Below are 13,990 nucleotides of genomic sequence, written 5' to 3'. Positions count from 1 at the left end.
AAAATATAAATAATCAAATTCTCAAGTAAGAAAATTATCAGTTTGTTGACTTCAATTTCGAAACGGTGAAAATCTGATTTTTTCGTTGGGTGACAAGCTACCTTCAAGTGGCTTTTTGGTTCATAATGTGGCCGCTCTCTCGCAGGCGGACGAAGCAACGTGTGAGTTGGCTTAAACACAACACAATATTTCACATAACAGTCCGCACTATATTTAATATACAGGGCGCAAAGGTTACGGGGCATATGACATTTTACTGGCGAACCATTGGTCCTAGAGGCATACTTCCAGTTGGAAAAAGTACCCGAATAATATGCAGTACACAGATATTTGATTCATATTGCCAGGGGTTGCATAATTATCAAAATAAAAATGTTTACTTTTTATATGGACACCCTGTGCCCCAAAACCCAGTTGGAAAGTTGTTTCCCTGCCTCCAACAAAAAAATTAAACATTTCTAAGTGCAATATTCCCTGAGATATTCGAAGAAAGTTCGAGGAAAAAAAACAGCATTACATGCGGGAAACCATTTTACTCGCATTTAACACTGTTTTTTTCCCAAATTTCCTCAATTTTTCGAATTTGCGTATCTCGGTGAATATTGCACTTAGAAACGTGAAATTATTTTAGGCATCGAGAAAGACAGAGCAACAACTTTGGGTTTTTTGGCACACGAGGACGATATAAAAAGGTTTTTAATTTCATAACTATACAACCCCTTACAACATAAATGGCATGTCTGAGTTGGACACGTGATTCGGATATTTTTTCTAGTTGGAAGTATGTCACTAAGACCAGCTGCTCTCAACCGGTGCTCAGAACTTCCCAGGGGCTCCGCGACCACTCGAGGATAATAAAATGAATCAATAAATTTGATAATTTAAACATTTTATATGCAAATTACGTGCTAATGAAAAATGAACATCATGGATGAAGATGATATTGTTGAAAATGATTTAGCATCAACAGTTGCAACTGATGCATGTGAAATGCTAGGTAATTTTTCAACAACGAGGATGGGGTGTTAGAAAACTCCTAAAACATGTTATTCAAAAGATGTAGGGCAGAAAAAAAAGACCAAAACATAAGTGTAACACTCAAGTTTCAAGAAAAAGCAAGACAGTTTCGAGAAATCCGAAAAAAATTTATTGCATGGGATAAAAAAATTCTTTCCAGAATGAGATCGAAACCTTGGCTCTGGATTTCATTGGAAAATATTTGTCATATGACGATTATAGCATGTTGGCTAATTCATTCAGAGTTGCGAGAGGCGGATCGTATTTCGAATTTTGAAAGAGAAATGGCAACAAACCTTCTACGAACAAAGGAGGGGTTAAATATTCCTCCAGGTCCATGTTGTCAACTGAAAAAAGATGCAAAGTCATCAATGAGAGTGTAGTCATACCCTACGATCCAGTACTCTCACTGAAGATCAAACCGATTCTTAAAAAGTTTAATCTAAAAACCATAGATGTGTCCACTAAAAACTGGTATCATGCCCCCACATGCTATACCACAGAATAAACACAATGGAGCATCTATTACATTCTATGTGGTTATTGCCCTTTCGGTTATGTAGGACAGACAAAGAGACCCATAAAAGCAAGATTAAATGAACATGCTCGCTGTGTTAAGAATCAGAAATGTGAAAAATCTACCATTGCCGCTCACTGTTGTCAAGAGGGCCACAGTTGATTTAGATTTCTACGAAGGCACATATATTCAGACCTTCAAAAATACACTAGTAAACGATAATAAATCTATACCACCGATCGTAATGGCATGGCTTAAATTCATTTCAAGTGGGAATTCTAAGAAAATTTGATTAGACCAATTGGGTAGCACCATTCCACAAATGGGCGCTGCATTAGTATCACATGCAGGCTCAGAGCTTCATTCTAACCACGATGTTTGAAGTGAACAGGCATACTGTTTTACCGAGTAACCGAGCATTGAGATTTGGTATTCAACCCAAGTGGGAAACTCAGTTAGCTGTTAAATATTTTTCCTCTGAAAACAACATCCATTGGTGTCGAAATGTATTAGGATTTTTTGTGTACTTGCCTTATTTGTTGGTGTCTTCTTAATATTCTTAGGCAAAGTTGATCAACTCTTCCACATCTCGGGGTGTTTGCCGGCACACTCTTTATACGTAATCAGTATACTAACTGAAGTAATTTTAATTAGTGTGGATGTTAATTAGTGATGACAGCAGTCATCATAAAATGATAGTGCCATTACAACTGCAGAAATTTTAGGAGTTCAAGTATGGACCAACCAAGTTTGATAAGTTAGGCGCAAAGAATAGAGTAGATTAATAACTGATGGGGCCATCTTGAGAGGCCACTTACTCTAATACCCCTACCCCTAAGGATAATGCTGTCTTAATGTAAGGGCTCATCTGGGCATCACCCAGAGTCTAAGAAAAGGGGGAGCAAACAAAATGGATCTATGTTGAAATTTTACAGAACATGCGTGTTAATTTGTAATCAAAAATTTTTGCAAGTTTAAGCGTCACAAACATTCACTTGGTCCGGAGGCCCAGTTAAAATGGCCCTGCCTGACAGACCAGAATTGGTTTCGAATAACCTTTCACAGCTACCAAGGTTTGCTGACAGAAATTCCCCCAGGACACAGAGTAAACATTGCTGTCTCGATCAGCCCAGGGACCAGTCCCTAAGATTTATTTTTATTTATTTATATTCAAACATAGCTAGGGACTCTTTGAGCACCTATTATATAAAAAAAGACATGAAAGTGTTTACAATACATTTTTGTTCTTTTTGCCATCATAACCTTTGTAAAAGTGTTCTCATGTTTGGTTAGGTGGGATTGATAGATTGATGGCTGCTACTACTACTTAACCATACATTCACCTCGTACACATTCCTCTACAGAATTTCTAACAAATTGGTACATGCCGGAATATATGTGTGGTGGCCCTAACATATTCATGTTGTTGAGTTGTGTTTGTTTTGTGTTCATGCTGCTATATGTCTTCTATTTTTTGAAGTAAAGACAGAAATGCTTGAATTTTTACTATGTCAGTACAGTGTTGTAGGTCTGCCTGCTCTCTGCAGGGAGGCATTTTCAAGATTGATGAGCTATGGGAGGGCGATACTATTTTTCCAACACAGATACCCTTTACGTTAGAGAGGTTTCGTAAGGAACATTAATGTGGGTATCTATCTGGTAGTTCAAGTGATACAAAAAGGAAAAAAACCAATTGACAAATCAATCCACTGATGTAATCACATAAGATTTTATTTAAATTTTAACTTTTTGAAACTGTATCAATTCCATTATATTTACTTTCAGATTGTTCCGATTATTGTTATTATTGTATTAATTGCATTTAAATGTTTCATTTTGCTTAAACAGGTCAATTTTTAAGACAGTATGGATTTAGTTCACGTATAACAAGAGGTTTGGCTGTTTTTCCGACTCCATTATATATATAAGCTGGTCCAACTATATTTTTAATGCAAACATACTTTCACCTTTGCTATAATTTTAAATTTCTTTCATCTATTTTCAGCTAAATAAAAATTGCTCCCAGTGTTTTTTCTTTTATTTGTGACACTTCGTAAAAATTTTGGTGCCACAAAGAAAGAAGTTGCAATTTAATAAAAAAAAAAAAGACAGTAATGTCAGTAAGTCAAAAAAAATAATAGACAGTAATGTCAGTAAGTTACTACTAAAATAGATGTGAAAAATCATTACACTCATTTGCTGAGATGAGTTAATGCCTTCATAGGCGTACTCCCCCCCTTAAACACACAAGACGAGATTACAGTGTATTTTTACAGTAAAAAAATTTAAAAACCCCTATAATGAGAAAAAGGTTGTGAATCCCTCTTCACCCATCTATTATTCGATATTTAACTATCAATTTCCCTCCCCATTTATATTTGTGTTTATGTAAAAGTGTTTACATATAGGTATTTTCCCCCTTTACACATTGTACTTTTTTTAATCAATAACCCATCATCCAGTACGTGACAGTCATGTTCACCTTGGATGAAAAGTTGTCTCTGTGTGTCTATTTGTTTATGTATGCTTGTACATTTCTTTGCTAAATAAATAAAATTAAAAAAAAATCTCCTAAGAAAATTCTACATCAATTTGTATATTTATTTGCGTTTTGTTGATTTTCCTTCTTTAATTATATGAAGCAATGAATTGTTTATTCTTTCCATATGTCAAGCATAAATATCAAGTTAGTGTTGTGGTGAGCAAATTCCCCATAGCATTTTTCTAAATCTCTCAAGAAACTTATTTCATAGTCTGCGGACTGCATTTTATTCATCAGCAGGCAAAGTGCAATTAACAACTTTTTTTGATTAACATTTATTTCTTAGAATGTAAAAATAATAAAAACCTCTTCAACATCCTCATCCAGCTGCTCATTTGGATCAATTTCCCGTACAAGTTCTTGTAATCTTTGCTTGTTTAAAACCTTTAGTAAAAAAAAAATTTAATCAATTCAAAACAATAAATTTATATAAAAGTCAAATTTATCACAGATAGATAAGAGCTGAGAAAAGCAATTACTGACAAAAGTGACAGAAATCATAGATCATTTTTCATCATTTCATTGTCTTTGACACCTCAAGCAAGGGTGGTCTATCCTGCATTTTTTTATAGGATCCGATTTTTGTAAAAACAGTATTTTTTTTTTTAATGATCCATAATATTGTAGAAATTGAATAATTTTCTGGGCACCAAAACAATATCACTAATTTGGTACAAAGAAAGCTCAAATTTATGGTTATGTGCATTATTTATGTTGTCAGTTTTTCAAATTCAGAATTTTGTGAAGGAAAACAAGGCCAACTTTTAGCTGGAAAGACCCTTGACTTCATATAACCCAGTGGCAACTTACCTTTTTAAGTTGTACATTAGGGTGGGTCACCATTCTATATAAATTTTTTTTTTTTAATTTCTATCCGGCACAGCACGAAAAGGGTGCCAAATGATGTCTTCAGCTCACATATAGACACACTAATCAGAATGTAAAACAAAATCACAAGTGTCATTTTAAGACCATTTAGCACCTTTTTATCGCTGTGCCCCTAAAAAAATGCCAATTGTATTTTTTTGACCCACTCTACTGTACATGTGCACAATCATGCAAGTTGATATAGTGCAAAATGTAAATTTTCTTCATATAGGATTTCAAAACTGCCAGTTCCGAGAGTTGCCCCCCCCCCTCACTTTTTCCTGGGAGAAGGCTGCAAACTTGGAAAGCTACTCAAAGCAATAAGCAGGCCTAGAAGTGAAAATTTGAACGAAAAACAGGAACACCATTGACAAAAGAGGAGGAAAAAAAGGAATTCCCAAATTATATTATTTTAATTATAGTATCATCTATTAATATCTCAAGAAAGAAACTCATGTTCTAATGAATTTAAAAATCTTTCATTTCCACAGAATTTGGGATCAAAAACAATGTATAAAAAAACTGATAACAATGAATAAAAAGAAAATCAAATTTCTATTGCCGCTGTGGTGGTCGAGTGGTAATAGTGACGGACTCGCAATGCGAGGATCCGGGTTCGAACCCCACAGTGGTGATCGGCTGAAGTTGGTTTTCTGTGGTTTCCAACTTCAAGGCGCAAATGCGAGCCGATCTCCCCGTTAAAAAGTCTCGCCACAGAGAGCAACAGTCCTACAACGATAAATCATTCAATCATAACACTTCACTCATAGTTAGAAAAACTGGTGGCAGATGGCAGCACTACACATAACAAGCATTACAGACAGACAAAAAAAAACTTCACGTCAGGTTTCACTACACGTACACGCACATTCCCGCATGTACCGATTCGTTGGGGGTTTCACGGGGGGGGGGGGGGCGGGGTGCATGTGTGGTGTAGCAGTAATAGGTAGGGCCTCCAAAAAATGGCTCGGGGATCCATGATGTTCTTAAGTCAGCCACCTCGTTGGGCAATTTGCCTGTTGTGGCGTGGTATTTCATGGTACACCCAAAACGTAAAACGTACTTGAAAAGTCCAATTAATATGTCACAATTCATTTTCTCCCCATCTGTACTTTTTGAAAAAAAAACCCGTCTAGGTGCCATAGAAGCATAACACATACATGCTTAACTGGTTGCCCAAGGGCCAAATGTGGTCCTGGAGTCATCTGATGTGGCTCTTGATTTCAAACCAGGGTTGGCAAGGTTTTGGGCAGTACGGTAAAAACCACAGTAAATACCATGGTTTTTAACGTACTGTCCAAAACTTCCTATTTATAACTAAGTGAAAAACTTTGCAATTTGATGAACAGGTAACTTCTATAATAAACTTTATATTATATAAATTATATTATTAAAATTACATTAAATACAATAAAATTTAGAAATTCAAAACAGTATGTGGAAAAGGTTATATGACTGATATCAGGTTATTAAACAATTGAAAACTCAACTGTCTTGAGGTTAAATATTAGATTTATGGAAACATGAAAGATACAAGAATGGGATAGAAATTTATCACATAAAAATTTAAAAAAAGCAATAGATATGACTACAGAATGAAATTAAACTTATGTAATAATTGAACACTAATAATCAAGAACAGCTGCACTTTTTAACATTTGATAACACATAACTAATTTAGCTGCCGTATCTGTGCCAAGATGATTTCTAAGATAAAATTTGAAAATATTCTTTCAATTGATGCATAACTTGGGGGAGACGAAAATAAAAAAATGTGTTAGACAGTCTTATGATAAGCCTTCTTCCAGTGTTTTTCTTATTGCTGTCCCCTATGTGTTAGAATTGTAAATATAGCTTGAATTTATTCGGTGAAATATTAGCTTCTAGTCTCATAAGAGCAACAATTTAAATCTAACAAAAATTTTGGGTCTTGAAGTCTTTTATCATCATGTAGGCGTAATCAGTGTTTGTGAAATTGAGTTCTGTTAGTCATGTGTAGGTGCTACATAGTGGCCCCAAAATAATATTCATGTTGACTTTCACATGACTTTCACAATAATGCAATGATTATAACTGTGACTATGCGTATTTGGTACCTTCAATATAACAAATTTTTTAAAGAAAATTGTTTGGACAGATTCAGCAAGGTTTTGGACAAGCACTGTCCTAAATACAGTACCTGCTTCATAATCATACATGAAAAATAAGATGTGAAGTAGAAATAACATTTACAACAAACTTAAAATTGAAAACAGTGTTTATTTAAAGTTATATAAGTGACTAGACCCGGTGCTGCCCGGGTTTTCTTCAATGAGGCTGTTAGGATCATGTGATATCTCCCTCTTTCTTTCAGGGACATTTAAACCGTGTCTAAGTTAATCAACATGGCGACTTCCTAGATTTAAAAAAACATAGAAATAAATACTTTTTTTCCTTTCTTAAGGGGCGTTAACGATTTCGATTCTTCCCCCCCCCCCCCCGAACTTCAAGTTATCCATCTGTCTGTTTCTGCTTCCAAAAAATGCTTAGTTAAAGCTGCGGAATATCTTTGATGTACTTTACGGGCCCATAATTAATTTTAAAACATCCTAAACTTTATCCATTAATGCAGTTGAGTATTAAAAGACAATATGGAGAACTTAATTTTCATGTTTGAGAAGATATAAATGAAAAGTTTAAATCAAAATTTTATTACATGGATATCCAACTCAGAAGTATAGGTCCGGCTAATTATTTCCTATTTAATCTCCTGGGCTTCGTATATCTCTAAGCGAACTCAATGTGTTTCAGAAATCTAGAATTCAATACAATTTTTAAAATTATTGATGTGACAGAAAACTTCAAATTTCTGCATTTCTACAGTAAAATCTGCAATTTTAATACTGATTTCTATGAGGATCCCCCTTTTCCTGACCCTCAAAGTGATGATGACGTCTATTCAAAAAGCCTCATTACTGAGAGTATTGAAAATGTGTCAAACCATTATAAAGGCAAACTATTATACATATGGTAACAGGATCAAAGAAGTGACAAACAGTTGAAAAGCCATATGCACGTCTGAAACACATTGCTAGGGAACCACGGTAACCAAAGTAAACGTTCGGAAAGTGTTGTGAAAACTACAACAACTACGAACTAAAAACTGTGGTCAATGCCGTCCTTCTTCTGTTGTTTACCTTTTCTATTTCGCGGGCCACGATGTTTATTCGCTCTGTATAACCGCATTTAATTATATTATGTAATAGTTTTTTTGTCACATTAAAGTATGCTATTTTCCTACAATATGCTGATCAATACAATTCCGTTTTCGGCTCCACCATTTCTTAAAAATACAACAGATATGGCGACGAGGAAAGTTTAAATGTTAGTACCTTTTTCCGAACGATGGCGAAAACTAATCCCAGTGCCGCGGATATTCATCAGGTGCTACTTCAACAGCAGCAATGGATGGAAAATTTGTTGGCAGCTCAGCAGCGAAACCAACAGGCACTGCTGGAGCAAATTCTTGGACGACGAGCCGGATCACTGAAGGTAAGCGTCTCTGCATTTCGTCATTTCGATAGGATCCACGACCGTTGGAGCACGTACCTGTGCTGCCTGAATCAACATTTCGAAGCCCACGGCGTCACAGAAGACTAGCAGAAACGTGCATATTTCTTGACATGGGTCAGTGTTGAAACTTTTGAATTACTTCAGAAACTGTTCGCGGAAGCCGATGTCGCAACTCGTTCGTATGCGGACATTATACAGAAACTTACTTCTTATTTCGAATCTAAAACCCATGTGCTTGCTGCTAGATGTGAATTTCTCAGATGTCATATGCAATCGAGCCAGACGTACGCGGAATGGGTCGCTGACTTACGAGGAATTGCAAGGGACTGTAGATTTGTATGTAGTCGTGATGGATGTTCCCAATCTTTCGTGAACTCTCTAATTCGTGATCCATAGTTCTTCATACTACTCATGACCAAGTTCGCTCTGCGGCTCTCCAGCATACAAACCCCAGTCTTGAAGATGTCCTCAAAATTGCGGAAGCTTTTGAAGCTACCCAGCGCACTGTGCGGACTCTGAAAGAGAATCCTGATGGTCCATCAACTTTCAATAATCCTCCGCCGTGTGTAGTTCTGCAAGTGAAAAATTCATACTCAAAGTCGCGGTCGAAGAATTCCAAGAGAAGTGAAATTCAGTCTTCGAAAAAAACCTGGTGATGTACCTGGTACCTGTTATGGCTGTGGCGGCAGACACCTGAGGTCCGAGTGTAAATTTCGTGAGGCCACTTGTAATTTTTGCAAAAAAGGCCATATTTCTGCTGTTTGCTATTCAAGAAAAAAAATCTAATGCAAAGAAAAATTCTCCAAATCAGAAACCCGAAATTCCAGCGGCATCTTTGCTGAGGGAAGGATTATCATCGAGTAAAGTGTTCAAACATTATTTTTTTTTTTTACATATAGGCATTCGGGGGTGCGCTCAACTAATAACGCTTCTAGATGAGGTTGTTCAACCCTGTCAACTTCCCACCCTCCTCTGGAACCGTACCGCAAGTAGCTGAACATTTTTGGTGATTGGCCAACAGAAATTTCACTTCCGAAGCTTTGCACATGCGTTAAATGGCTGATTTGATCATCAAGAGGCCAAATGGACACTCGCAGTTTGGCAAACTCGATCTTTTCGTCAAATGAAATATTTTGCCATGATTTAGCGCAATGGCGATCTGCAGCGTGAACCCTGGTTTTTAATTACTTTTTTGCCCTTGGCCATACAAAATTCCATTGCTTCAGGGATGTTCATGCAAATTTTCAAGTCATTCTGACCAGTGGTTAGACCAGTTGTATTAGCATAGTTTTTATCATAGTTTTTGCAAAATATCATCATAATTAAACACTCTGAAAGTAACTAGAAAAAAATCATGTTTATTACTGGTTTAATAATGTTATGAAAATTATGTAAACAGTCATCATTGATAATTTTATTTATGTACAGACGCCCCCCCCCCCCACACAGTTTTTTTTTTCTCCTTTATTGGAATTTTTTTTTTGCAACTCAGAAATCGTCATTCATGTGTTTTGTTTACAAAATTTAAGTTGTGCATGTTCAGGATGGCTCACTAATGACATTAATGTTTTCACTAGAGCTGTGGCAGCTCCTGAGAGAGAAACAGTCACCTCGGGTTGGATTAACCTTTGGCCATAATGTGTGCTGAAAGACACAACCATTTCTACAGAGCCAACTGAAGAGACATTGTCACTTTAGCAAAACAGGTGGGTGGGTGGTTCAGTGATATGGATATAGAAGTCAAACAGCTAATTAATAGCAATTCAGAGGTATTGACCGATGAGGAATTAATGCAGGTTGACTGCTCCTGAAACTGAATCGTATCAGATAAAGTAGAAGACAATTTCACCATTAAGACATAGCAGAAGGGCTTCGTGTGTTCAAATCAGCAATAGATTGTTTTCATGACATATATCCCTCTATGGCACGCTCTTCACATGTACAAAAATTGATAGAGGAAGCCTTGTCATCATATTTCAATATACTTGATGATATGAAGAAGAAACGGCAAACAGAAATCACAATTGTTCCTTCAAAAAACATCGCCAACAATCGCTGCAACCTCTTTTAAATTCCCTTATACCTCTGCGTTACCCTGCTCTTCTCAAGCTGTTCAATAAATGAGATCTACAAGAAAAAAACTATGGTTTTGGTTATTTGCAGATTTCTCGTATTCATGCCCCCCTCCCTGAAATGTAACCCCCGCGAATACGGGAGCCGACTAATTTTTCACCTGTAAATAATCTGTAACACATTTTTTTTTTTGTGAACTACTCGAAATACCGCCAAATTGTAGCATTTGGCGACAGCTCCAATTCAACAATATTGTTACGAACTATAGACGATAGATGGCACAATCCTTTATCGCAATCTTCCGTTGGCAACGAGAGTTGATACCGGTTTTGGTTAAGCGCAAGAAGATGCGAATGGCTAAGAACTAGCGAAAGGCAAGAACAACATTCTAAAAAGTCCCGCCAACTTCAAACAGTGATTCAACGGCCCTCCAGACAGTCCGTACAGTGGCGTCGCCAACTTGGAAACTGTGAAAAAGAATTTTGTGGAACATTCTTTTTCTCTAAGTTTCCACCGGGGTTATAAATAGTGTGCCGCTCACAAGATGGCAGGCCAGAGAGATCCGATGAACAGTCAGTTGTGTTTAAACTTTGCGAGAAAGTTGTTATCTCTCTGATTAGCTTGTGAATACGTGCAAATTGCTGTTCTGTAAATAAATCTGTGTTTGTCTGTCGAACCGCTGTGACGATCTCCGATCCGAGATCGCAGAACGATCCTAGATTGTGCGTCTTCCAAGGACTGACGTCATCTTCCTCACGTAGACGTACATTTTTTGGCTACATCACTGCACTAGTGCGGAGAGAATTTCTTCCTGGTATGCAAATAAGCCTAGATGGTGCTTGGAGCACTTTCTCTCTTATAAGAAGGCATAGTTCTTTTTTACTTGCGCCTTTTTGTGATTTGTTAGCGCGTGAGCACTGCTGGTGTGCTAGGAGTTCCCCCATCTTTGGAAAAGATCTGCCAAATCGTTGCTGAGGTCTCTGAAAAATAATGGATTGAACTTCCACCTTCACTGAGGGTCACCTCCACCAGAAGTTACCTATGCCAAGTTGTCATATAGATTCCTCTCGATCTGCTTCACTGGACTAACTTATCGTTCCTGAACGCTCTTGCTTTGTCATCATCAGATGGGCTAAATCCAACACCGGGAGCCTACACATCCATCTTCACCGACTGGAACCTACAGACTTGTCGCAGCTGGTCGTTCATTGCCACCGACTGAAACCTACGGACTTGTTGCCACAAATCGTTCATTGCCACCGACTGGAACCTATCGACTTGTCGCCGCCGGTCGTTCATTGCCACCGACCGGTACCCACAGACTCATCGTCAATCGCTCATCTACGTCGACCGGAATTCTACGGACTTGTTCCTGATCGTTCTTCTCTGCTGATCGGATTCTATGATCGTTCATCGCCGCAAATCAGACTCTACGAGCTTGTCGTTGCTGCCGGACTCATCGCCGTTGACTGCTCGCCGCTGCTAATCAGACTCTATGGTTTCTTCGTTATCAACCGGACCCCACGGACTTGTTATTACCTATCAAGAGGACTGAATGTGTGTGAGTTATCTCGACCCCTTCGAATTCCCCGACTCGTGAAGGTGATTAACTTTTCAGTTCAGTATTCTTTGTTGGAAAACCTAATAAATTATTTGTTCATTGTCAATGTGTCTTTGCCTGGTCACTTGCAGCGATGCATACAAAAACCTTTAATGCAATGAAAACGTTGCACCGCTTCTTGTTTTGCAATCTCGAAGTCTTGTGGAAAATTATCTGGAACAATTTGGTGTCAGAAGTGGGATAATTCAAGACTTGCATGAAGACAAGAAGAATGGACATGGATGAAATGCGAGAACAGCTGAACCAGTTGATGAAATTTATGGGCCAGATGAAGATGAACATCGTCGAAAAGGTGAACAAATCCATCGCTGGAGTAAAGAAAGATATCCTCACCTCCATTGCTGCCGTCAGAGAGCTGAAAGATCTCCTGAAGAGTGCCAAGAACGATCATGGGACCCAGAAAGACAAGTCGTTGGGAAGATGCACCATGCCGAGTGTACCACGTCTCACAGATGCACAAAGGAGACCACAGGTCCACGTGAATGGCAAGATTGATGGACTGCAGTGTAGGATAATGATAGACACCGGAGTCAACGTGAGCATCGTCAGGACGGACGTGCCTCGGAGATTCCAGCAACGACTTATCTACGTACCACCATAGTTGACATCCCAGACAGTCACGGGAGAGAAAATGGCTGTGCGCGGAAAGTTGGAAGTCTCACTGAAGTTCACCACGGTTACATATCAACATACCGTGTTCGTGGCAGACATAAGGGATACGTGCATCATCGGAGTGGACTTCTTGAGGAACACACAGATTTTCCTTGGGCATGTTGATGTCGGGGTGTCGTATTCTCCCCGAGACAACGTATAAATAATGGAGAAGAGAAATACGTATGTGAAAACTCCTTTTTAACTTCGTCTAAGACTAACGTAGTGTGTGGACTAATTTTTATTTTTTTTATCACTCTACTCGATTATACATGTCATTTTCACATATAGGCTAAAGTCTGCTTTTTTAATAATATTATGGTGCCGCTACTTAACAATGCCACTACACCACTCCCCCTCCAGTAATTTTAATTACGGTACATATAAGAGGGATACTGAAAATAATGCATGAAATATGTGGTAAATATGTAGAAAAAATATTACGGTATCAAAGCTACACTATTTGCAAAATTTTCAAGAAAATAAATGTATATGTCTAGAATAAATATATATGTTCACTGAATTCAAAACTTGAACCTTACAGTGGGTTTCAATAAGCGACCATTACGAGAGCATTATGGTTCGGCCTTCTCTGGTTCATTTACAATCAACGTTTTATCGCGAATGGTTTGAGAGTTATTTAGAACATATGCTGGTTTTAGTCTGTCTATTGATACAGTCACTTGTTTGTCCTTTATTTTTATAATAAAATATTTTTCTGTGCGGCTTTGCACTGGATATGGCCCTTCGTACGGGGATTCGAGAGATTTACGACCCTGTCTACTCGTAAGAAAACTTGTGAACATGTTTTCAAATCCCTATGTACGAATACCGGAGGCTTTGAGTTGTGTAAAACTATTCTTGGGCTGAGCTCTTTGCTCTTGAAGTTTACCGACGAACGTCTCTGGTGGTGTTTTCACTTCAGGTTCATCAAAAAACTCTCCAGGAATCTTGAGGGATTGTCCATACAGCATTTGCGCAATGGTATTATTGGAATCAGGTGGAACGGCACATCTCAGACCAAGCAGTACTGTAGGCAAGCTGTCGGTCCAAGTGATCTTGTTATGAGCTTTCAATGCCGCTTTCAATGTCCAATGTAATCGTTCAATTTTTCCGTTACTTTGAGGGTGGTAAGCTGTCGTATGTTACA

The 13,990-nt window shown here is 37.9% G+C and overlaps 1 protein-coding gene across 1 annotated transcript in view; it reads right to left on the bottom strand.

The window, feature by feature from the left end:
- LOC149069404 (transcription initiation factor TFIID subunit 12-like) overlaps positions 1-13,990 on the bottom strand; it is a 96,201-nt gene that overhangs the window by 51,655 nt on the left and 30,556 nt on the right. The window contains exon 3 of the mRNA XM_089249645.1: positions 4,383-4,460. Coding sequence (XP_089105771.1) covers positions 4,383-4,460 — 78 coding nt within the window. The remainder of the gene's footprint in view (positions 1-4,382; positions 4,461-13,990) is intronic.

Source organism: Pholcus phalangioides, unplaced genomic scaffold (assembly GCF_987345545.1).
Source record: "Pholcus phalangioides strain wild (caught in Gottingen) unplaced genomic scaffold, Ppha-v1.0 ptg000022l_1, whole genome shotgun sequence".
Lineage (NCBI taxonomy): Eukaryota > Metazoa > Arthropoda > Arachnida > Araneae > Pholcidae > Pholcus > Pholcus phalangioides.
Note: the sequence above shows the minus strand (reverse complement) of the source record. Positions and strands in the feature narration are given on the sequence as shown.